Here is a 24,554-nt window from a genome sequence, read left to right on the forward strand (position 1 = left end):
GGGGACCAAGTCCAAGAGTGACGATCAAGTTGGGAGTGGGCAGATGCCCAGGAAATGCCAGCTGTGGGTGCAAAGAAGCTGCCACCGGATGGTAGAAGCTGTGGATTCTGCAAGAATGACAAGGGCTAGAAACTTCCCCTTTGGAGGATGGATGTCCCACGTCGTGAAGAGTCGTGCAGAAGTGTTTCCGTGCAGAAAGACCGCAAACAAGCCTTGCTAGCTGCAAGGGTCGCGGTTTGGGTTTTTGGATGCTGCTGTGGCCCAGGAGGGACCAGGATGTTGCCAATTGCGTGAGGAGACAGAGGGAGCGTCCAGCAAGACAAGGAGCCCACTCAGAAGCAAGCAGCACCCGCAGAAGTGCCGGAATAGGCACTACGAAGTGGAGTGAACCGGAGCTCACCCGAAGTCACAAAAGAGGGTCCCACGACGCCGGAGGACAACTCAGGAGGTCGTGCACTGCAGGTTAGAGTGCCGGGGACCCAGGCTAGGCTGTGCACAAATGAAATCCTGGAAGAGTGCACAGGAGCCGGAGTAGCTGCAAAACACGCAGTTCCCAGCAATGCAGTCTAGCGTGGGGAGGCAAGGACTTACCTCCACCAAACTTGGACTGAAGAGTCACTGGACTGTGGGAGTCACTTGGACAGAGTTGCTGAGTTCAAGGGACCTCGCTCGTTGTGCTGAGAGGAGACCCAGAGGACCGGTGATGCAGTTCTTTGGTGCCTGCGGTTGCAGGGGGAAGATTCTGTTGAACCACTGGAGATTTCTTCGGAGCTTCTAGTGCAGAGATGAGGCAGACTACCCCCACAGCATGCACCACCAGGAAAACGGTCGAGAAGGCGGCAGGATCAGCGTTACAAGGTCGCAGTAGTCATTGTTGCTACTTTGTTGCAGTTTTGCAGGCTTCCAGCGCGGTCAGCAGTCGATTCCTTGGCAGAAGGTGAAGAGAGAGATGCAGAGGAACTCTGATGAGCTCTTTAATTCATTATCTAAGGAATTCCCCAAAGCAGAGACCCTAAATAGCCAGAAAAGGAGGTTTGGCTACTTAGGAAGGAGGATAGGCTAGCAACACCTGAAGGGGCCCATCAGAAGGAGTCTCTGACGTCACCTGCTGGCACTGGCCACTCAGAGCAGTCCAGTGTGCCAGCAGCACCTCTGTTTCCAAGATGGCAGAGGTCTGGAGCACACTGGAGGAGCTCTGGGCACCTCCCAGGGGAGGTGCAGGTCAGGGGAGTAGTCACTCCCCTTTCCTTTGTCCAGTTTCGTGCCAGAGCAGGGCTGAGGGATCCCTGAACCGGTGCAGACTGGCTTATGCAGAGATGGGCACCATCTGTGCCCATCAAAGCATTTCCAGAGGCTGGGGGAGGCTACTCCTCCCAAGCCCTGACACCTTTTTCCAAAGGGAGAGGGTGTGACACCCTCTCTCTGAGGAAGTCCTTTGTTCTGTCTTCCTGGGCCAGGCCTGGCTGGACCCAAGGAGGGCAGAAACCTGTCTGAGGGGTTGGCAGCAGCTGCAGTGAAACCCCGGAAAAGGCAGTTTGGCAGTACCCGGGTCTGAGCTAGAGACTCGGGGGATCATGGAATTGTCTGGCATTGGGGTGACAATTCCATGATGCTAGACATGTTACATGGCCATGTTCGGAGTTACCATTGTGACGCTATACATATGTCGTGACATATGTATAGTGCACCCGTGTAATGGTGTCCCCGCACTCACAAAGTCCGGGGAATTTGCCCTGAACAATGTGGGAGCACCTTGGCTAGTGCCAGGGTGCCCACACACTAAGTAACTTAGCACCCAACCTTTACCAGGTAAAGGTTAGACATATAGGTGACTTATAAGTTACTTAAGTGCAGTGGTAAATGGCTGTGAAATAACGTGGATGTTATTTCACTCAGGCTGCACTGGCAGGCCTGTGTAAGAATTGTCAGATCTCCTGATGACTAGCAGGGTTCCAGTGACCCATAACAAACATACTGAAACCATAGGGTTTTCACTATGAGCACTGGGCCCTGGCTAGCAGGATCCCAGTGAGACAGTGAAAACACCCTGACATATACTCACAAACAGGCCAAAAGTGGGGGTAACAAGGCTAGAAAGAGGCCACTTTCTCACAGCACCATATAGTAGCTTGAGGACCTTGGGGAAGCACATTGTCAGGAGTTCAAGCTGGTACGTTGGATCTGACCACCCGCCTCCCAGCCAGTCATAAAGTAGCAGCTGTTGTGTGGCTAGATAATAGATGAATATTTCAAGTCCTTCTTCATGAATGCCGCGCTGACAGTTGTGAAGTGAAAACTGAAGGCGAGAGTTATGCCACAGAAATTGCCACTCCACTGAGTCGATTTCTTTAAACCATTGCTTTGGGAGCTAATAGGGAAAGTTCTGGAGACAATCAAGAAAGTGGTGTAGGATCATCATGTTATACAAGGCTATTCTTCTCAGGACACTAAGGGGTAGGGTTAGGGTCTGCCATCTCTTAAGGTCGTCCTTAATCTTCTGGGTGAGCGGTGTGATGTTAAGGGAAATGCTAACTCGGGCAATAGGGCCACGGTGTTACCCAGATCTCAGAAGCTATTACATCAGCAGCTTACCATTCTTGTCTCCCCACCCATATATTCGGGCTGTTGAGGCACGCCACATGTGCTTCGCAGAATCAAAGGTAAGATGGCAGATTTCTTCCCTAATTAGCCCCAGTTGTCTGGTAGCGGTTGTGTGGTTGGTGCGGGAAAGCTGCATTTCTAGATGTAATGCCTGGGCCTCAAGTCTCGCCACCTGCTGGGTCTTCACTTGCGCTCGCACCCTGAGAAGATGTCTGGCATGCCCTCGGAGGGTGGCCTTGCAGGAAGCCCATCCTGTGCCTGACTACCACAAAGAGGCAACATTGTGCATGAAGTAGTGGGTGAGTTCCTCTCTCAGAGCTTGGACATAGGTGCCGTCCTTGAGGTACCAAGCGTTCAACCATCAAAAGGGGCGTTGGATCTTATCAGGGTCGTCTACACAAGGAGCGGTGCATGATAAGAGATCCCATATGGAGTATCTGTGTGCCTATGACCCGGCAGGCATCTGGACCTGACATGAAAAGGAAGTCTATTCTCGCATGTGTATGATGCGCTGCCTATGTGTGCGTGTATTGCTGCATTCTGGGGTGCCAAACCCACCTTGCATCACAAAGGCCTAGACCGTCGGCCTAGCGATGTAGCTGCTTGGCTTGGACTCTCTGACTCACCGACTGTGTACCGGTGGGGTGGCATCAGCCTCCAGGTTCATGACCGCATTAAAGTCAGCCCCCAGGAGTGTCGAGCATGGGGTGAGTTGTGCTACAACCTCCTGGAGGGTCTCTAGGAACTGTTCTATTGCGCCAGTGGGGACATACACACTCTGAAGATTAATTGGTTGGCCGTTCAGTGTTCCAGACACGGTGACCTATCGACATTGCAGGTCTAGCTTAGTTGCAGTGGTCACCATGGGCAGCGAGCGATGCAGTAGTATTGCCACTCCCATAGAGCCTCTGGAAAAGCCTGCATGGTATACCCTGTTGTATCCGCCTTGTAGAAGCATAGGGCATCGAGTGCCCAGCAGATGTGTTTCTTGGAGCAACAATATCTAACTGAGCGCTTAATCTTATCCAGGAGTCCATTGGCATTCCAAGAAAGGACCGCTTTAAAGAGCCCCAGAGTGTGCGGGAGAACAGTGTTAGAATGCATTTAGGACTTCATGTGCCTCAAGATTCCCAAGGAAAGAGGTCTGTGGGTAAGAAGCCCCTCTAGGAGGGTCATGTGTATAAAGTAGATCTAGAGGTATGACATGACCACCTGAAAGAAAAGTGTTAATACATATGAAACACAACTGTAACTTGCCCTTAAAACTTACTGCAAATACTTCCTCAAACACCTCCCACCCGCCCCCCAACCCATTCTTCCATCCCTGAAACATCTGCTGCCCGAGAACACAGCTGATAACCCAAAACCAAGGTGTCTGTAACAGGTGTGGAGTGGTGGACACCTCCATATAGTCATTTCTGTATTAAGGCCCCTGTTCATCTCCCTTGTCGGCCAGGAGATCTCCCCTCTATCTCTTCTACATCTGCAGGGGATCAATGGTAGTTCTTCACCTTATAATAGAGAGTGAGTATGGCTAAGGCGATCATTTGCTTGATCTAGCAAGGGCTGCTCCTCCTCCGTACGTTCGGGTGCAACTGGTCCCTGCAGAATTGAGGAGCCAGTGGAGTCCATCCCGGATGAATGGGACACATCACTCTGCTTTCTGTGACGGGACCGGGTGCGTCCTCACTTGCGTCTCAGTCCCAGTGAGTCGTCTCACCTGGATCTCATGGAACCCCCTGGGTGGGCGGCGGAGGGGGTGCACAAGGGGGGGAAATCACCTTCAGGCAACATGATACTCCTCAGTGAGCCAGTCCCAGGCAGTCTCTGGCGAGTCAAAGAAGAAGGATTCCCCATCCAGTAGGACCTTGAGGCATGTAGGGAACAGCAGCATACAGAACAGTCGGATCGCCCTAAGTTTTTGCTCAACTGTTTCTTACAAGCAGTGTTTATTCTGCACCTCACGGATGTAGTCCCGAATTTTTTTTATTTTGTGGTTTTCCCATCAGAGAGCAAGCTGCGCTCTCACTTCTTTGAGGATGACCTCTCGATCTTTAAAATTAAGGAACCTGGCAATTATTGGCCTCCTTTGCCCTCCCGGCCGGGCGCAAGTGCTCTGTGGGGCCGTTCAACTGCGAACCAGAGGTACAACTTTTGCTCCAGCAACCAGGTTCGAAGCCATTGTTCTACAAACTGTGCAGTCTGTGCATTCTCTGTTCCTTCTGGGAGTCCTATGAAGCGCAGGTTATTGCACCTGGAGCGACTTTCTGCATCTTCACCTCTGTGGTGGAGTTTGCCTGTACGAGTCAGCTGCTGGGCAACTTTGGATTGAAGGTCAGTGATCTCGTCCTCTACTGTTGAGACATGGTCTTCTACCTCTTTAATGCGGCCCACTGCTGTCCGCAGGTGCTGTTGCAGCAGGCCCATGCCTTTGCGCACCTCGCTATCCTTAGTCTCAACGGCTTGTTCTGAGGATTGAATAGCCTGCAGGATGGTGTCCAGCCCCTCTATTGCAGGGTCCCGGGTGCTGAGGCACCAGCCCCCTGAGGATTCGGCTGGGTAGTGAACTGATTGATGCGTTGTTGGGATGCGGGTGGCTGTCTGCTGAGCCTGTCTTTCCCTTTGACGAGGCCAGAGGGATTCAGGTGTTGCAGGTTCCAGCACGTCGTCCCTCCGCCACTGCACCGTCAGTGTGGGGTTCACCATCAATTCCCTAGAGGATATGGGCCAATCTCTGGTGCTTCCGCTGCTCTTGTCATTGTCTAGTTTGCTCTCATTAGAGGAGTGCTCCATAGGCCACACCCGGGGGATCACGGCTTCAGCCTAGAGGGTCGCGCAGCAGCCAGTGGACATGAAGAGGGATTGGGGAGGGGTAACACCGGGACCACTCCGGGCCGGCTTACCCTCCCGACATCCCCCTCCCTTGTTAGCAAATTCACTGAGGTCGCATTGGGCCCACCACTGCACTCACGCACGTGGTCCAGCCTTGGCCGGATATCACAACTCACTGACAGGTCGGCTGGGCACTTGCTGGTGCTCCCCCATTGATGGCAATCGCCTCTCAGTACTATCCAGGCCATGACAATGGGGGGTGGGGAGGCTGGGGTGACGCATGGCTTTACTTCAGGCCACCACTCCTCACGGTGCTGCATTCTCTCACTGGCGCAGCCTGGTCTTTAAATCTTGCCAGTACGGCTTTCTCACTCACCCCGAGCACTCGCCCACACACTCTGGCTCCGCCATGCCCCGTGGCCCCCTTCAGGCCCCAGCCGCGGGTGAGCCACCCAGTCCAGCTCTTCTGCCTTTTCAGGCCCAGTGGGGGAGCACTCGACCTGAACCTCGCTTCATCAGTTGCCCATGTGTCGCGGCCTCCGTAGCCTGCCGAGCCGCTCCTCCGGCCCCTTCTCTCCACAGGGTCACTCACTGGCCCACCCAGCCACCCCACAAGCAGCTGGGCATTTGCTTGTCAGCCGCCGCTTCTCACTTCTCTGCCCTGCCACTCCTATCAGGTCCAGGCCTCAAGTTGGGCCTCATCGTCTTGGTGCTGGGAATCCAGCCATCATAAGTCCTCGAACACCGAACGGGGAACAGCCGCGCCGGTCAGGGCGCTAGGCGCAAGTCACCGGCATCCACGGTGACTGCCTCTCACCTCCTTCAGTCCTGGTAGGAGTTTTCAGGCCCTGGTCCCCGCGTCACCAGATCTCTCCATGTAGTGGCCTCGCGTTCGGTTGATCCGTTCCTCCGGCTTCCCCTCTTTCTGGAATAGCTTGCCGTGGGTGGCTGGTCCTTTCCAGCCATCCCGCGGACAGCCGGATCTTTGCGTGGGGTGCCATGCTTCACGCCTTGGCATGGCTGTTCCTGGTAGGCCTGATCTCCAACCAGGTTCCACTGCTCAGTCTTTGGACCCTCCTGCTGCCTCAATCCCCCCTCGAGGCTGTCGGTGAGAGGTGGGGGGGGGGGGTTGGAGGGAGCAAGGGGGGAGTGCAGCCGATCGTGGCAGATGGATTCTGGGCATGGGACACCAGGGCTTTCTAGCGGCGGATGATGGAGGGGTCCCGAGCATTCTTAGAGTGCAGCCGCCGTCTTGATGCCCAAAGCCACGTCCCCGCAAACTACAACTCTTAAACAATATGTAGCACATATTTTCAAATGCACCTCATTCTGAAAGACTACAATTATTCCAAATACACTACATAGTTCTATGCATCTGTTCAGGAAGATTTACAGTACTTTGATGGATTTCAGTAATTTTGGGTCTTTTTAGGTTGCGCATAGCAGTGCTCAAGCACTGCTTTCAGACGTGTTGTTATCTATCTGTGGGCTTTAACCACGCCCATCACCTTCATTCGTTCTTGTCTTTCAAAAATCCCTTGATGATGTTGGTAATTGTATTACGTTTGTCCCACCTTGAGGCTGGTTAGTTACTGCCTTTCAGACTGACCTTATTGCATGATCACCCATATACTTTAGTGTGGCGCACTACTTTTGCTTTTGTCTCTCCCATTTGCATTGCGCGGCCATAGCAGTTTCAAGCCCTGGCTGCATGTCTTCTAGGCGGGTCACCCTTTCCAGCCTCAGAAAGCTCCTATAACATAGTTTCACTTCTGCTTTGCGCAATCTACATGGTTACTGTTGTATTCGGCATGAAGATTAGTTTGATTTTGCCTTATTAATGGCTTGTTTTAAAGTCTCCGTTTGGTGGTGGTTTGTCTGTGTGGATATGCTGGACTTTAGTCAGTTTCACAAGGAATGTGTCTGTGTAGGTTCATCAGTCGGCCTGCGATGTAGCCGACCTTCCTGGATGATTAGATCCCCCTTGCTGCTTGTTGTCCGTGTTCCTGCAGGAGGATTTGGTCAATCAATTAACTGCTGTGTTTTTCTTGCAACTTTAGGTTGATTTATATTCCCAAGTTAGTTGAATTTGCACCCAACTGGTCATCGTGTTTTCCATCTTTTTAAACTCTTGAGGCTTTAGAGATGCTGTTACTGCACGTCGGAGGATGTTTTTTAGAGCCCTGTTGGATGTTTAGCTTTGTCTGGGGTTTGATTGCTGTTATCAGTGAAGGTTCTGGCCATGTATCTTGCTTCATGGCTGTGAAAGGGAGACACCCTTTCCTCTCCAGACTTTTTTGAAGGGAGGCTTTTGTTCTAATCCTATACCACTCAGCTTGTCTGTCTCTGTTTTTTCTCATTCTGTCTCTCCTGGTCTCTCATTGCTGCCTCTATCTGTATTCCTCTCTCTCTTTCTTTCTCTCCCACTCTTCCTTTATTGTGTTTTATTACTATTTAGCTCAGACATGACTCAAAGGTATTGGTGCGCTTTACACTAGCACCCAATTGCATTACACAAGGCCACATTAATTTTTTTAAGGCACGGAGAGATTAATTGATTTGTCCTAAATCTCAGGATGTTAAGCCTATACTAACACTCTAAAATCGTTCCCCATTTAAAGAATCAGTAACTCTGACTTTAACTTTTTTCTCTGTCCCTCCCGTTGAGGCTGGCGATGTTGCAAAGTGGCAGGTTGGGGGGGCATGGGGCAGGTGGGGGGGGAGAGACAAAACAAAAGCAAGAAAATGTTTTTAAAAAACTTACCTCAGCACCGCCGCTGTTCTCCTCTCTGCTGCACTGCAGGCAGGCACAGGCTGCCAGCCTGCCTTGCGGCCAATGCTAACGCTGCATGAAAGTAGCGTTAGGATTGGCCAGAGCGCCCTGACGTGGTGCTCCCAGGCAGACTGCAGACTGGGAGCCTGTGCTGCTCTCTCTAACCTGACAACACGGTGCCGGGTTGGAGTGTGTTTGGCGGGCCTGAAGCGGACGGCCAAACACACATTGTGCACTGAGGGGAGTGCACACCACTCCCATCTGTGGTTGTCATCCCCCCATGGCCCCACCCCTTTAAATATAAAACAATAATAAACACTGTTTATTATCATTTTATTTTTAAAGTTTTGCAGCTGCTGGCGGGAACGATGACGTTCCTCTGCCATAGCAGAGGAACCGCCTCTGTTTTTCTCTCTCGCTCTCTCTTCCCCATTCCCCCACAATCTCTTTTGCTCCCTGCTTAACTCTCAAGTCTATCAATTTATCTCTCACCCCTCATTCTGTGTCTCTTGCTGCATCTCTCGTTTATTCTTTCCCATCCTCTACTTCACTTTTCACCCCTTAGCTTGCTATCTCTTTTATCTCACACTGTAATACCCTTCGCGATACAAGTCTTTCTATGCCAGTCACCGCCCTTTTCTCCTTCACTCTGTTAGAGCTCATTCCCAGCACCCCACCCACACCGCTTCCCCCCAACCCTCACCTGTCTTTCCTCACTCCATATTTTCTCTTCTTCTTCGTGCTCCTACAGACACTCAGGAGTCTCATTGTCTCCACTTCTTACACCCTCTAGTCACCAGAAGCCCCTAATGCGACACTTTCATTCCCACTACTCTCCCCTAACTGCCCCTTCCCCCCACTTTACTGTCCAGACTCCCCTACTTTCTAAACTTCTTCCACAATGTTATGACCCCAATCCGTCCTTACACCCACACCCTCCAGTAACTATCCTGGCCCCACCTTTTCCTCACCTCCCACCTTTCCACATTCCACAATCTCCTGATCCACCTACCGCAGCCCTCCACCCCAAACCTCGCTTTTCCACCGTGTCTGTGGCTACCCTGACCTGAAAATCTTGGTGCAGTATTAATGATACAGATGTCTGTTCTCATTTCCTCACTAATGCCAAGTGTGGCTTCCACGCAGCACTGTTTCCACTCTACATGTGCCCGAGTGCCCCCAGCCCCTCTCTCTGATAGTTCGTTATCTGGGACTGTATTCATAAGAGGCGTTGTTTGCAGGGACGTCTGGAATAAGCCCCCTCTCCTATGTGATGCGAGCATGGGTTAATGTGAGGTTCACGGAATGGAAAGCTGTCATAAATTTGGCGCATATGAGCACAGCCACTGTTTAGGGATTAGGGAAGTTGTCACGCCTTAACACATGCCCATACAGGCAGTGGATTTGCAGGGCCCCTCATTCGGTAAAACATAATGCGACCTGCCTCTCCAATAGCGCTCAAAGGCCACTGGAAGATGGTTTTTAAAGCTTTAAAACAGCTAAGTAATTAAAATGTAAATTTAAGTCTAGTTGACATAGTCTGAAGAGCACCTTGTGCACTTCTCAGTTGGGAAGCTCATTGTAGGAAAGTACCATCTTGCCTGGCATGTTACCCCCATTTTTCACTGTATGTATGTTGTTTTAGTCCTTGTGTCACTGGGATCCTGCTAGGCAGGACCCCAGTGCTCATAGTATGTGCCCTGTATGTGTTCCCTGTGTGGTGCCTAACTGTCTCACTGAGGCTCTGCTAACCAGAACCTCAGTGTTTATGCTCTCTCTGCTTTCTTAATTTGTCACTGCAGGCTAGTGACTAAATTTACCAATTCCCATTGGCACACTGGTACACCCATATAATTCCCTTGTATATGGTACGTAGGTACCAAGGGTATTGGGGTTTCAGGAGATCCCTATGGGCTGCAGCATTTCTTTTGCCACCCATAGGGAGCTCTGACAATTCTTACACAGGCCTGCCACTGCAGCCTGAGTGAAATAACGTCCACGTAAGTTCACAGCCATTTACCACTGCACTTAAGTAACTTGTAAGTCACCTATATTTCTAATCTTCACCTGGTGAAGGTTGGGTGCCAAGTTACTTAGTGTGTGGGCACCCTGGCACTAGCCAAGGTGCCCCCACATCGTTCAGGGCAAATTCCCTGGACTTTGTGAGTGCGGTGGACACCGTTACACACGTGCACTATACATAGGTCACTACCTATGTATAGCGTCACAATGATAACTCCGAACATGGCCATGTAACATGTCTAAGATCATGGAATTGTCACCCCAATACCAGAATGGTCTCTAGCACAGAACCCGGGTACTGCCAAACTACCTTTCCGGGGTTTCCACTGCTGCTGCTGCTGCCAACCCCTCACAGGTTTCTGCCCTCCTGGGGTCCAGGCAGCCCTGGCCCAGGAAGGCAGAACAAAGGACTTCCTCTGAGAGAGGGTGTAACACCCTCTCCCTTTGGAAATAGGTGTGAAGGGCTGGGGAAGAGTAGCCTCCCCCAGCCTCTGAAAATGCTTTGATGGGCACAGGTGGTGCCCATCTCTGCATAAGCCAGTCTACACCGGTTCAGGGATCCCCCAGCCCTGCTCTGGCACGAAACTGGACAAAGGAAAGGGGAGTGACCACTCCCCTGACCAGTACCTCCCAGGGGAGGTGCCCAGAGCTCCTCCAGTGTGTTCCAGACCTCTGCCATCTTGGAAACAGAGGTGTTGGGGGCACACTGGACTGATCTGAGTGGCCAGTGCCAGCAGGTGACGTCAGAGACCCCCTCTGATAGGCTCTTACCTCTCTTGGTAGCCAATCCTCCTTTCTTGGTAGCCAATCATCCTTTCTTGGTAGCCAAACCTCCTTTTCTGGCTATTTAGGGTCTCTCCTCTGGGGAATTCTTGAGATAACGAATGCAAGAGCTCACCAGAGTTCCTCTGCATCTCCCTCTTCGACTTCTACCAAGGATCGACCGCTGACTGCTCCAGGACGCCTGCAAAACTGCAACAAAGTAGCAAGACGACTACCAGCAATATTGTAGCGCCTCATCCTGCCGGCTTTCTCGACTGTTTCCTGGTGGTGCATGCTCTTGGGGGTCACCTGCCTTCACCCTGCACTGGAAGCCATCTCCCGTGGGTCGACGGAATCTTCCCCATGCTAACGCAGGCACCAAAAGACTACATCGCCGGTCCTCTGGGTCCCCCCTCATCCTAACGAGCGTGGTCCCTGGAACACAGGAACCCTATCCAAGTGACTCCCCCAGTCCAGTGATCCTCCATTCTAAGTTTGGTGGAGGTAAGTCCTTGCCTTCCCACGCTAGACTGCAAACCTGTGTACTGCGTGATTTGCAGCTGCTCCGGCTCCTGTGCACTCTTCCAGGATTTCCTTTGTGCACAGCCTAGCCTGGGTCCCCAGCACTCCGTCCTGCAGTGCTCAACCCTCTGAGTTGGCCTCTGACGTCGTGGGACCCTCCTTTGTAACTCTGCGTGGACTCCGGTTCACAAATCTTCCAAGTGCCTGTTCAGGTACTTCTGCAGGTGCTGTCTGCTTCTGTAAGGGCTCTCTGAGATGCTGAGCGCCCCCTCTGTCTCCTCCTCAAGGGGCTACATCCTGGTCCTTCCTGGTCCCTAGCAGCACCCAAAAACCTCTACCGCGACCCTTGCAGCTAGCAAGGCTTGTTTGCGGTATTTCTGCGTGGGAACATTTTGCAACCTTCATCGCGACGTGGGACATCTTCCATCCAAAGGAGAAGTTCCTAGTCCTCTTCGTTGATGCAGAACTCCAAGCTTCTTCCACCCGGAGGCAGCTTCCTTGCTCCTTCATCCGGGGTTTTCTGGGCTCCTGCCCCCCCCGGACACTATCGCGACTCTTGGACTTGGTCCCCTTGCCCTTGCAGGTCCTCAGGTCCAGGAATCCACCTTCAGTGCCTTGCTGGTGTTTGCTGTTCTTGCAGAATCCCCCTTTCACGACTATTGTGCTCTTTTGGGATAGTAGGTGTACTTTACTCCTACTTTTCTGGGTCTTGGGGTGGGGTATTTTTCTAACCCTCACTGTTTTCTTACAGTCCCAGCGACCCTCTACAATCTCCCATAGGCCTGGGGTCAATTCGTGATTCGCATTCCACTTTTGGAGCATATGGTTTGTGTTGCCCCTAGACCTATGTCTGCCTATTACAACCTATTGTAATTCTACACTGTTTGCATTACTTTTCTGACTCTGACTTACCTGTTTTGGGTTTGTGTACATGTAACTTGTGTATATTACTTACCTTCTTACTGAGGGTACTCACTGAGATACTTGTGGCATATTGTTATAAAAATAAAGTACCTTTATATTTAGTAACTCTGTGTATTGGGTTTTCTTATGATATTGTGCATATGATATAAGTGGTATAGTAGGAGCTTTGCATGTGTCCTAGTTCAGCCTAAGCTGCCTTGCCATAGCTACCTTCTATCAGCCTAAGCTGCTAGAAACACCTCTATTCTGCTAATAAGGGATAACTGGACCTGGCACAGGGTGTAAGTACCACAGGGTACCCACTATAAGCCAGGCCAACCAACTAAACTCATGGAAATTCAAAGTTACAGAACATGTTTGACTCGATTACTGTATTTTTTACTGTGATCCGTGAATCTGGAACTAACTAGTCACTGACCTCTTCTGCCATGTTTACGTGCCATCATGCTGAGAAAAGAACGAAAGTTAAGTTTGACTAACGTTAACACATTAATACCGTCCTTTGATTCCTTCCATTCTCATTCAGCCAGCCTCGCTTAATCCTCAATGACTTATACCAAAGGAGTTTTTCCCTTTGGTATTGTGGCTCTTGATGGATCCCAGAGACCTCCTTGGCAACCTTGCTGTTATTATTTCATCCTCCTTTCCTTCCTCCGTGCTACTGAGGTTCTCCCGTCTCCACCAGGCCTTCGGTCATACGCAGATGTGTCTATACAGCATTTGAGTGAATTCTTAAACCTCTTTCACCAACTGTCTCCTTCAAAAGATGTTCGGCGTCCCAACACCGTTTAACACTTACATGGTTCATAGCCCTGAAGGGCTTACCCTCGGGATAAATGCTCAAGCTCGGCTCTCAGTTTACTATTTCGCTTTCCTACTGGCTGTCATTTAGTGCATCCACAGAGTGGCAAATGTTGCTACCCAAACGTTTTTCTTAGTCCTTATACGCCCATTTTCACACTCGATGCTTTGTTTTTTGCTTCTTGGTAAATGTATTTGTATTTTTTTCTCTACCATGGCCCCAGACACTTTTATGTTTAATTTTAACCTCATGCATGACTTCTATCACACTCCGAAAATGGCCTATGTGCTTTTGTCCCTCGTCTACCCCCCCGTTTTTTTATTGTCCTCCTCTGGAGATTGTCATGTAATTTATCCTTTACTGTGGCATCAGTATAACATGTATGTTGGTTCCAGCTTGAACGCTAACTGTGTTTTCATCTCAGGAGTGACGATTTCCTCCAGGACCACAAAGGTATGTTTGCAGCGGTCTTAAGCAGTCAGAGCAACCCAATTGGACTGCAGGCAGCAAGGACGAGCAAGAGGGCTAGGAGGGAAGCTTTTAGAAAGAATATACTCACTCTTATCTCAAAGGAAGTATTTTCTTTCAGATTGGCTCACAGCCCTTCAATTGACCCAGCAATGCAGTCCAGTAAAGTCGACCACTAAAGAAAATATTTGTTTCAGACTGGTCAGACTTCTTTTCCATGGCAAAGTACTAGCTCCTGCTTGATACACCAAGAGTTTATTCTCTGTCCTGTGTCCATAACTTCTACCATCCGTAGGACGCATACCATGTCACTAACCATAAAGTTTGCTTTTTCACTCCCCTCCGCATCTCCTCCTATACTCTTTTGTATTGCTCTCTTATGGGCTTATTATCCCTTGTATTTTTCATCTAAATGGAGTAAGAGTTCAGATATAGTTCAGGAGCGATTGTTAGAGTTAAAATATGCTTAATCGGTAAATTGAGTAGTTTTAGGCTTTTTTTGTATGTTTCTTTGGTTCCCTTCATATTGTTGGCTTCATGTTTAATCCTATTGTCTTCTGGGTTGAAATATATAATTGTGAATGAGAATAGAAATAATGTTACTATATATTATTATGAATGATTGGCAGAAAGCAGTTATTCTTTGCGTAAAACATGATGGTTGATTCTGTAAAATTAATCTCAATGAATCTGAAATGCTAGAATCAAGTGCTGAAAAGGATAACGTTCTAGTAGTATATAAAAGAGGTCTTAATCTATTTAACTCCAAGAAATCAACTTACCGACAAAAATATAGCATGTTTATGTTTACATACGTTTTTGGATCACAGAATAGTAATTTTTTCACGCTCTTGGTTGCAGAGAATTTGCCATAGTGTTCACTACGTTTGTAAGACGCATATCTGGGAATTTGAACAAAGATGTAAGAAGGAACATATATTCTGTTAGTCAACATATGTATGCATTCATTTATTGTACGATGTTACAATGCAGGCTTTTACCACTTATGCCTTTACGATGCGTTTTTTACAACACATGCATTTACCACACATCTGTCTTTACCACGCATACCTTTATCTCACGCACTGCCAATTACCCCGGATATTACATTGCTCATGACATCTTCTGTGACATCATTGATAATATCTCCGGAACATTTGCAGTAAAATTATTAAGTAAACTGTGGATGGCGGGGGCGCGAGTTATAGTTACTTGTAATAACTCTAACAGCTGAATTGCTATGGTTTTGGGCATGTAAATTCAGAACCGAACTATAACGTCCCTCTAACCTTTGTTTTTTTTTTTTCAGTGAAATGTATATATGTATGTACCTATATTATTTATCTGTTTGGGGGTGGGAGACACCCTACTCCCATATGTATATATATTATTTTTTATATTCTTTGGGCCAGTGGTGGTAGACCCACAATTTTTTTTTAAAAAATACATTTTATTTTTATTGTTGGGAACCCCATAACCCTCCTTTTATTAATTACCCTTACCATTCTATGCCCTACTGACCCCAAACCCTAAAATACCTTTACCATCCTGAACCTCTGCCTGACCCTAAATCCCCAGAATACACATACTACCTAATACCCCTAACCATCCCAAACCCTAAAAATACCCTTACCACCCTGTCTCTACCCACCCCTAAACTACCTTTACGCCCCAATGCCCCTACCCACCCCAAAACTGTTATGTGTGTGTGTATATGTATATCGCACACCACACACATATATACTTACCTTAACCAGACTTACCGTGCGTGATAAGACCCAAAAATTGCTTGTTGGGTAAAAACTGAGTGATATAAGTACTGCGTGGTCCTGCGTTGTAAAGGATGTTTAATTGTAGCTATAAAGCAACAGAGTGCAGCAGAAGAAGCAGGGGTGGCTTTTGGTGTGGTGGGAGGGCAAATAGGACATGCAGGAGGAGCTGTTATTCATTATAAGGGGTCTCTAGTGGGTGTACTTGCTTCATCGTTCCATAAAAGGAGGTGAAATGCCTCTAATCTCACGGTATTTCTGCTAAGTTGAATTCACTGCATTGAAGGTGCGGCGGTGGGTCTTGAATGTGATGTAATGTAAGGAGAGGTGGAGCAAGTGGAGTTGAAGAAGTGTGGAGTGATACAATCATACCTTCTCAGTCCCTTGAGGAGCCATGCAGGCAAGTGCATCTTCAGAGGTTTATCTCCGTTTCTAAGCACACCTGTATACCATCATCCAGCCACTTCAGGGACCATGTTTTCAGTTATGTAAAATGGTACCTGGTAAAACTGTATGGCTATATGCTGCATGTGAGTTTAGGGTCATTGAGGTAATTTGACCAACACTTTACAGTTGTAGTGGTCATCTGGGTTAAAGTACCTTTCATGCTAGTACATAGAACCAACTGAAGGGCTTTATTTCAAGTTTGGCCAATACACGGTATCTGCAAGAAAGTGTGAGCTATCCAGTCCGCTTTATTTAGAATTCATGGGGTCCCTATGGAGTCTGTGCTCTAAATAGAGGTTATATATATCCACTCTAAATAGGATGAATGGGACATCCACTGCTTTTTGGCAGATGTCCTTCTCTGTCTCCCATTACCGGGAATAGGGTGAGTGAAAGGTGAGTTCAGTATGTCTGTAATCTTACTGAAATAGCGGTTATTGTTATGAGTAACTCTGTAACATTATCAATGATAATTACGCAAAAAAGGACAGCATTCTAGCTAAAGAAAGCCAGGCATATTTTCTGAAAAACAACTTTAGAAAAGACTAATATTTTGCAGAATTAACACCTGGTCTGGAACCTTTAATGAATGTATTCTATAAGGATCTCTACCCACGGATTATATGAATGATTCTTTTGGAGCTGAGACAACAGCACGCCTCTATTGATTATGGAAGCTGAGATCCTAATGCTGATATTGCTTCGGTGTATTTTAAAAGCAGTTATTCAATCTTCAAAGGAAAAATCCACACTGCTGGAAATTAAATTGTTGCAAAAAAATCAAAATGATTCTCCCCTGGCTATTTCTGCAGTACTCTCTTGTTTGAGTGATGATTTCTGTACAGTGGGTACTGGTCATACTGAATATGTCTCTTGTATTCCTATCTTGCATTAAGGATTTAGAAACATATTGTGCAAAGGGATTAAATGTAAACATAATAGAAGTGAAGTGCCTAAGTCAGAGATTTTGCTCTTGAAAAAGGAGCAAAGGACTAAAGTAACATATTTTCAAATTGAAAAGGAAGTTAATTGTCTAATCACGAGCAAACTGTGCCTTGAAAAAGTAGTTAAAAGGAAAAACATCAATGCCTTTTACAACACAATGCAAAGTAAGCAGGGGCAATAGAGACAAGAACAAAAGAAGCTAGGGTCACAAAAATAGTTTTAAATTGACAGTTATGTCTTTGCATACTGAGATAAACCCTTTGGTAGGAGCATTGACCCAAGCTTTGGTCAGAAACTTATCCTCTGGGCTAACTGTACTAGAGGAACTTGGTAAGTTCGACTGACTGCCTGAAAGTAGCTGCTAATGTTAAGAAGATTAAATGTGGAGTGGAGTGTTAAGTGTGAGTAAAAATTTGAATGGAGGTGCCGGGGTTATTAATTGAGACCATTTATTAAAGACTTTTCATAAAATGTCTTCTCCAACAGTAATGATGTAGAGTCCACCGTGTTTGTAAACTCAGAGGCGGATGCCACCAAGGTTTTATTCGACTCCACATTGGCAGACTGATTGATTTTGGAAAACATAGGCGACCTTGTGAAGGGAAGGACTACTCCTGTCCTATCTTATGATCTACTAGCTAGAAACCAAAGTGCTGCCTTATTTGATGCCAGTAATTAGCTAGAGGAAGATCAGATCCCTAGTATATTGGAATATGTCGCATCTGAAACATTACATAGGCACTGTTGGAATGGGAATTTTCCCTGTATGATGGACAGTCCTGTTTCCCTGCCCCAAGTCCACAACTGTATCTGATATCTTGGCTTTTGATTTTTGGCCCAACCTCATGCTTATCTAGTGTGTGCATGAATGATGACTCTCTTCTTTTTTTTTTTTAAAGCTTTTTGAAGAGGATGTGCTTGAGATAAGAGCCTGTTTTCCCTATGGTGTAATAATTTTAGGTAGTTACTGGAATGCACTGTCTAGTGAGATGAATGCTTTGTCAACATAAATTCCTCTGTCCAATATACTACTTTTCTATTGACTGTGAAGGATTCTCCAATTGTTCTGATTTCAACATATTACCATGGACAATTTGTGATTTTCATTAACACTTATGAATAGGCCTAGCAACGTTAATCAGTATCTAATGAAGAATTCAGTTAATATTCCCAATTGAAAATTGGGTAAATAAAATGTGTTAGGTTAGTCTTTGAGAGATTAAGCTTGATTATCATAACCTTGGAAAGTATTGGGAGTATTTTAAATACTTTTGGTGAATTAGAAAAATCTCGTATGTTTTACATTCCTCCTGTTAAAATGTCTGATAATTTGATGAAAAGCGAAGTTGTGTAAAGTGGAAGGTCCGAAAATGATTTTGCTGCCACCAACAAAACTACACTTTGAGCATTTACTAATTTACAAGAAGTCTGGTGCATAACAATTTAATTTGACTTAAAAAATGGCTTATATCGTGGTTGGAAGCAAATGAAAGAGGATTCAGTTGAATGACTCTTAAGGATTTAGGTTGGCTGTTGCTCTGGGTACTGTCACCCACCCCAGGCACCTGACATTAGTTTCGCTGAAAAGGCATGGATGGAACATCTATACCGGCTTTATGGGGCAATAACCTCACTGGGCCCTTGAAAATTTGTGAACTGTTCTATTTTAGATTCCTTAACTGAAAATATAATTATAATACTTGAATATGTAAAGCCCAGCCATGATCCAGTCCTGGATTGGATTCCTACTAGTGGTTCAGAGACCCTATCAGCGAATGGCAGTGGAAGTGCACCCCATATTTAATTTAATTGTATGTTATGGTAACATTCCTCCAACATTTGATAAAATCACTAAGTAAAAAGGGAAATTAAAGTGAGGCCAGGTCATTTGGATTGAGTACATCACTGGATTTTTCTCAGCTAATGCTACAGGCATTGCAAGCTTAGGGCGAAGACAGTAATTTAATTCCCCTCCACCAGTGGATAAGCACATTTCACCTTGCTTCTGCATTGTGGTCTTTGGGTAGAAATTCAACAAGGCGGATACTTGGCATACCTGCATCATGTAATTCTGGGCAGCTTTTTATATGGTTGATCATGCCATCCTGTGGCGGAAACATTTCTCTTGATGAATGCAAATTAATGTATTATATTTCTGCAAATTGGTAGATTCAAATAATTGGATCTGTGTCCAGCTGAATCTTAGAGGGCCCTTAGCAAATGAAATTATCATTCATAATTGTTTAAAGCATTTTTGCACAATCTTTTATTTTCCTTTGTTTTTATTTGTCTCCCATCTATTTTGCCTACGGTTTACTACTTTCCTCCTAATGTAAATTAGAAGCCAACGGAAATCCTGTTATTCGCTGATGACCTTCGTATAGTGTATTTAAAGGCAGTTGATAAACACATCATCAAGATGGTCTTGGTAAATGTTCAATTAATTGACCATTGCATCTTAAACATTTAATGTTAGAGTAGTGGACCTTTATAAATACCTTGGTATTATGCTTAGCAGTAGCTTAATATGGACTGTTCGTGAAGTGGTGATAGCCTTCAGTAACTTAAATATGAAATATGATGCTCTTGGTGTACAAACTATGCTATTTGAGTATGTAGGCAAAGTGGGACAGTCGCCCTTTGTGGATGTCTTCTGACAAACCTGTTTAACAATACAGTTTGAAAACTTTGGAAAGTTTGTGCTGAAAATCAGTTTTGCGCCTTCTACATTGTGCTATGATAGAGGGCATTAGACTTAGATTGGGTATCCCTTTTCTTGATATATACTCCAATGTCCGTCTCCTGAAATGTTGATGTAAATTGATTAGGACAAGTGAGGAATCGATTTCTGGACATTGCATGCAGGGTATTTGTTTCAGCAACTCTTATCGGACAGATCCCTTCCTTCGAATTATTCTGTTTGAACAATACGATAAATCCTTTGGTGAATAGTGCATAGTTCTTAGAGGAAACTGAATAAAGAGATGTTGAATGAAATGTCTGTGGCCTTAGTTTCAAAAACTACCATAAATATGTGACAGGAAAAAAGATCTGTTGTGAAGCCAGTGTTTAGTTTATCCTGTTACTCCTCCAAATCTATCTGCTGTGGTTTACTGAAAATGAGGCAGAGTCTCGCATAAAAGGGCTAGACTAATAAGGGTGATTGGCATGGTAGTGAAATTATAGATTTGCTTTTCAAAGGCCTGTGATGAAATTGACCATCTGTTGCTCATGTGTTTCATTTTCTCCAGCACTTCCAATTGTTGGTTGCTGAAGAAGTAATATTTGTGTTAAAAAGTCATTTGTAAACTTTTGCATTGGGGACATGTGAAGTTAGACGCTGTAAATTATAATGTATGTATATGGTATTTGGTTTGAAATGAAATGGCGCACTGTGAATTTGCTACATTGATTACCCTGGGTGCTGTTTTTTTTTAATAAGCAACTTTATTCAGGAGGGACTGATTTGGTTTTGTTCAATATCTGGATATAGCCTTAAATGCTGATACTATCTACAGTGAGTTAAGCTAAAGGAAAGTTCATTAATACATGTTTTGAGTCTAAAGAAAGCGTGGTCACATAGATAATTATAATTGTACTGAGATATTGTTTACATTTTACTCACAAAGCCATATCACAGATTCTTCGATTATTTTCCTTTTATTTATATTTTTTTGCTTCAACAATGTTTGCTGAAGTATGTGATTAGAGCAAGTTTGGACCTAATCCTAATATGGGGGGAAGAGAGCTGTCTGAGAAAACTAAACAATTGACTATTGGATGCAGTTCCGTTCTAACAAGTCCAGTTCCGTTCTAACAGGTCCAGTTCACAAACCGTTTGTGAAAAGAGATGCGCATGTTTTTAGGATGAATGTGAAATGAGCGGAAAATATGTTGTAGCGCATCCATCTAACTGTCAGAGGAAAACAAACTATTGCTTCCTACATTAATAAGGAGGAGGAAATAATAGGGTTTGAAGGAAAAAGTAAAGTAAGAACAAATTGTGACATTTAATTTCAATTTATAAGGCCTTACAATTGCAAATGGATGAACTGGATTTCTTAAAGATAGTAATGGATAAATCTCCTACATATAACTCATCTAACGAAATATTTCTGGTCTTCATACTGAATCCAAAAACCTTTCATAAAATGCAGTCCGCCCACCAAAAGACCAGTGTAAGCACAGCCCACACTGGCCAAACGTCCAGTTGATGTGATTACTAATCATCAGTCCTCATTCTTAATGATATCCTCTACTTTTACCGGTTATGTTTTTTTGTTTTTGTTTTAAAAGCTTTTGAAAATTAAATAATTTTCACGTTATTGCAATCATTTCTAGGTCTATAACAAATGCAAAAACATTCATGTTGGAAGAAGTGAAGTTAAGTTAGAATTCATCCTGTTCTGCATAACATCGTTCAGATTGCATTAACAATATTTAATTTGGTTTACTTTTGCTTTGTTTTCAGGCAGCAATTAATGGTGTAATCCCACAAGAAAATGGGATCGTTCAGAGGTATGCAAATTTTTATTTTAACTTTTTAAAGCTGGATCACGAGACCAGTGACCATATGGCAGTACGCAGCATTGGGTACACATTTTTCTTTTTTAGTTTACTGTTTGAACGAAAATGATACTTGCATCTTTAGAGGAAAAAACTGACCACTACTACTCTACATTTTTGCTATTAGTAATAGAAGATTTGTGAAATGGTTCCTGTGCATAAAATAGCTTGAATAAAACAACTGGCTGTACTGCTTACCCTTCATTGACAGACGTAGGCATTATAGAACCACCTTGGCCTATAAGTGCCGTTGCCATTATGCAAATATTTGATTGAAAAAAGTGTACGGACAGCAATTGTTCCTTGAAAAAAGTGTACAGACAACAATTGTTCCTCTGAACAATGCAAGACGTCACTATGAATAAGCCCTTTCCATGCAGAATGACTTTGCTTTTACTTAAAACAACTGTCAGTCCATGACTTCTCTCCTGTTACCGATAACTTATTCTACCCATTACTAAGGTAAAAAAGTTGTCAATGCTAAACATTGTTGAGATTTTTATTTGGTACTATTTTAAGCAGGCAGTGCATTACTTAAACTTCGTAACTACCATTTCCAAAATTGCAGATAGCCTGCCACTTTTCTTCAGTACCACAGACTGTTTCCGAACAGCTAATGAAGAGTTTTGTGCCCCAGTACTGGACTTGCATGGGTGTGTTAGCGTTTGGACCCAGCCTGTTTCCTGTGTGTTTGGGCATCCTCTGTAGCATACTGTTTTCTGCCCATTTTTATGGATCAGAAAGTACTTCTCTTACACTTCGCAGTTTAATAACAGTGGGCTGTGACCCTAATGATTCTTGAATCTTTCATATGCCTTTGCTGCATTGTTCTGACCCCTGCACTTCTTCCTTCAGTTTGGTGAGCTTATGCTGTAGCACCTGTTGTCAATCGTAATCTCTCCGGAAGTTTGCAGCAGCTGATCTACATGACGTCTGCATCTTGGTTGAGGAACAGTCATCCACTACAAGACTGTTCTCTGGCAAACATCAGTATGAGATCTCGTTGGATCTGCTGACATGCATGCACAATAAGAATACAGAGATTCTGCAACAGAGGGTGGATTTCGTCATTAGTGAGGAGATCTGTTCAGGGTGTTAGCCGTCAATCGCTCAGAAGCTGCTGCAAGAATTTCTGGATCCAGTCTGGCAACTTTTAGAAATGACCTTAACGTAGTGTTGTGAGATTAATCTGAGAGAATGAGTCTTTAAGGTTCTTGTGAGAAATTCGGTTGTTGGTTGAGGTGGTGAAACTCTTCTCAAGCAACAGCCACAATCCTTGTTAAGGTGAACCACAAAAAGTCACTAAATTAACATGTACGTCCCACTGGTAGCTTGGCACAGAAGCAGTCAAGCTTAATTTAGAGGCAGTGTCTAAAGTATTTATGCAGCACTTAAACACTAATAATGTGAAAACACAAGAGAAATTCCACACTAATTTAGAAAAGTCGAGTACATTGTAATAAATTATTTGAGACACAAACAAAACAATCTAATCAGTAGAACTGGAGTTATGATATTTTTAAAGTTTAAAGTGAAAAATGACATCTAAAAGATCAAAGGGGCAACTGCAGATATCTAGTTACGCGATACTGAGGTAAAGTCAAAAGTTATGGCATTGGAGTGCGGGTCAGATACAAGAAAATGATTAGGCCAGGTCTCTGCCTGCACGGACTTAAACTGTTTAAAGTAAAATGTCTGAGAATATTAAGTTCAGTAGGGCAAGGCAGCTGGCGGGTCTGAGGAGGAGGCGTTGTCTCCAGGGTGCAGCTAGACGAAGTTGCAGTGAAGATTTCATCATTCTGACTTTTTTTTGTTGCCGATTTCCAGTGGGACAAAGTTGCAGGTTGTAGCCTATGAGAGCTCCACGAGAATTGGCACCCTTTCTGCGAGGCACTGCTGAACAGGAATTGCTGCTGTGGAGAAGAGAATGAAGGGAGCTGCCACAAAGTCAGGCCGACCAGCAATGTACCTTGGGCAGATGGGCACAAGCAGGTAGATCACGGTCTCCTCTCGATTCTCAGAGTACTTTTTGGCAGAACATTTTCAGAGCCCCAAGTTTTGGATTTGAGCTATCAGGACACCTTAAACACCACTTCCGAGGGTCCACGGCTTGAGGGGCACCACTTGGAGGGCGAGTACTCACTCAGGTGGGGTCGAGGTGCAGGTTCAAGATGCTTAGAGCCTTCTCTGTCCCTAAGGCCCTGATCAGGAGGCCTGCCAACTAGCCCTTGGAGTCACTCTGGAAATCGTGTGTTCAAGCAGGAAAGCAGCAGAGCATTCCTCCGAGGGCACAGGGCAAGCTTCAGGTAGCAGTACTGTCCTCAGAGTCCGTCAGCAGGTCTAGAGGTGAACTGAAAAGTGGGTCTGAGGGTCCTATTTTTATACTTGATGCCAGCTTTGAAATGGAAAGACACGCCTGTCTCTCACCCCCCCCCCCCCCCAAAAAAAAGTACTTGGTGTGTGAGCTAAAGCATGTTCTTTAAAGTACAAGTAGAGCTATGCACGGCTCCGCCACCCCATCCTGTGGATGCCCCATCCCAGCAACATCCAGTCCCTTTATTGGGTATAAAAACTGTCCTGAGCACTCAACATAAGTAACATAAATTAAATGTCCAAACAGAAGTTGTGTTGCTTCCGTTGTCTTTTACTGGATCCACAAGTACTCCCTTGAGTCCATATTAATTTACAGAAGTTCATGCACATAGATGATGCTTTTTAATTACCACAAGGGTCACAAACACTCATAACTGCCAACACATTTTGTCGTAGTGTCACAAATGCCTCAGAGTTCCTCAGAGCCACGCATCAGTTACTGATTAAGAGCAATTAATTGTTATCTTCACACACCAATAGTTGCCATAGATAAAACCAAAGTCTCTCATGACATATCGCAATAATACATCAAAGATAAGAATGTACAAATTCAATCCCCCTTAGAACATTACACAACAATAAGGCCAAAAAGAAACCTATAGAGAACATACAAGGTGACATGCATTTGATCTTGCAAGCCATCTAATCCAGAACCACATGCTCTCTCATTCGTGCCAGGCTTAACACCAATAACCAAATAAAAGAACATGCCAAATAATATAGGTAATGTAAAACCTTAAACGTATTA

At 45.5% G+C, this 24,554-nt stretch overlaps 1 protein-coding gene across 2 annotated transcripts in view; it reads left to right on the plus strand.

The window, feature by feature from the left end:
• Nucleotides 1–24,554, plus strand: part of FAF1 (Fas associated factor 1) — a 1,413,415-nt gene that overhangs the window by 121,696 nt on the left and 1,267,165 nt on the right. For both annotated transcript variants that reach the window (XM_069232690.1, XM_069232691.1), the window contains exon 3: nucleotides 21,339–21,385. In XM_069232690.1, coding sequence (XP_069088791.1) covers nucleotides 21,339–21,385 — 47 coding nt within the window. The remainder of the gene's footprint in view (nucleotides 1–21,338; nucleotides 21,386–24,554) is intronic.

The sequence above is a fragment of the Pleurodeles waltl genome, chromosome 4_2 (genome assembly GCF_031143425.1).
Source record: "Pleurodeles waltl isolate 20211129_DDA chromosome 4_2, aPleWal1.hap1.20221129, whole genome shotgun sequence".
Taxonomy (NCBI): Eukaryota; Metazoa; Chordata; class Amphibia; order Caudata; family Salamandridae; genus Pleurodeles; species Pleurodeles waltl.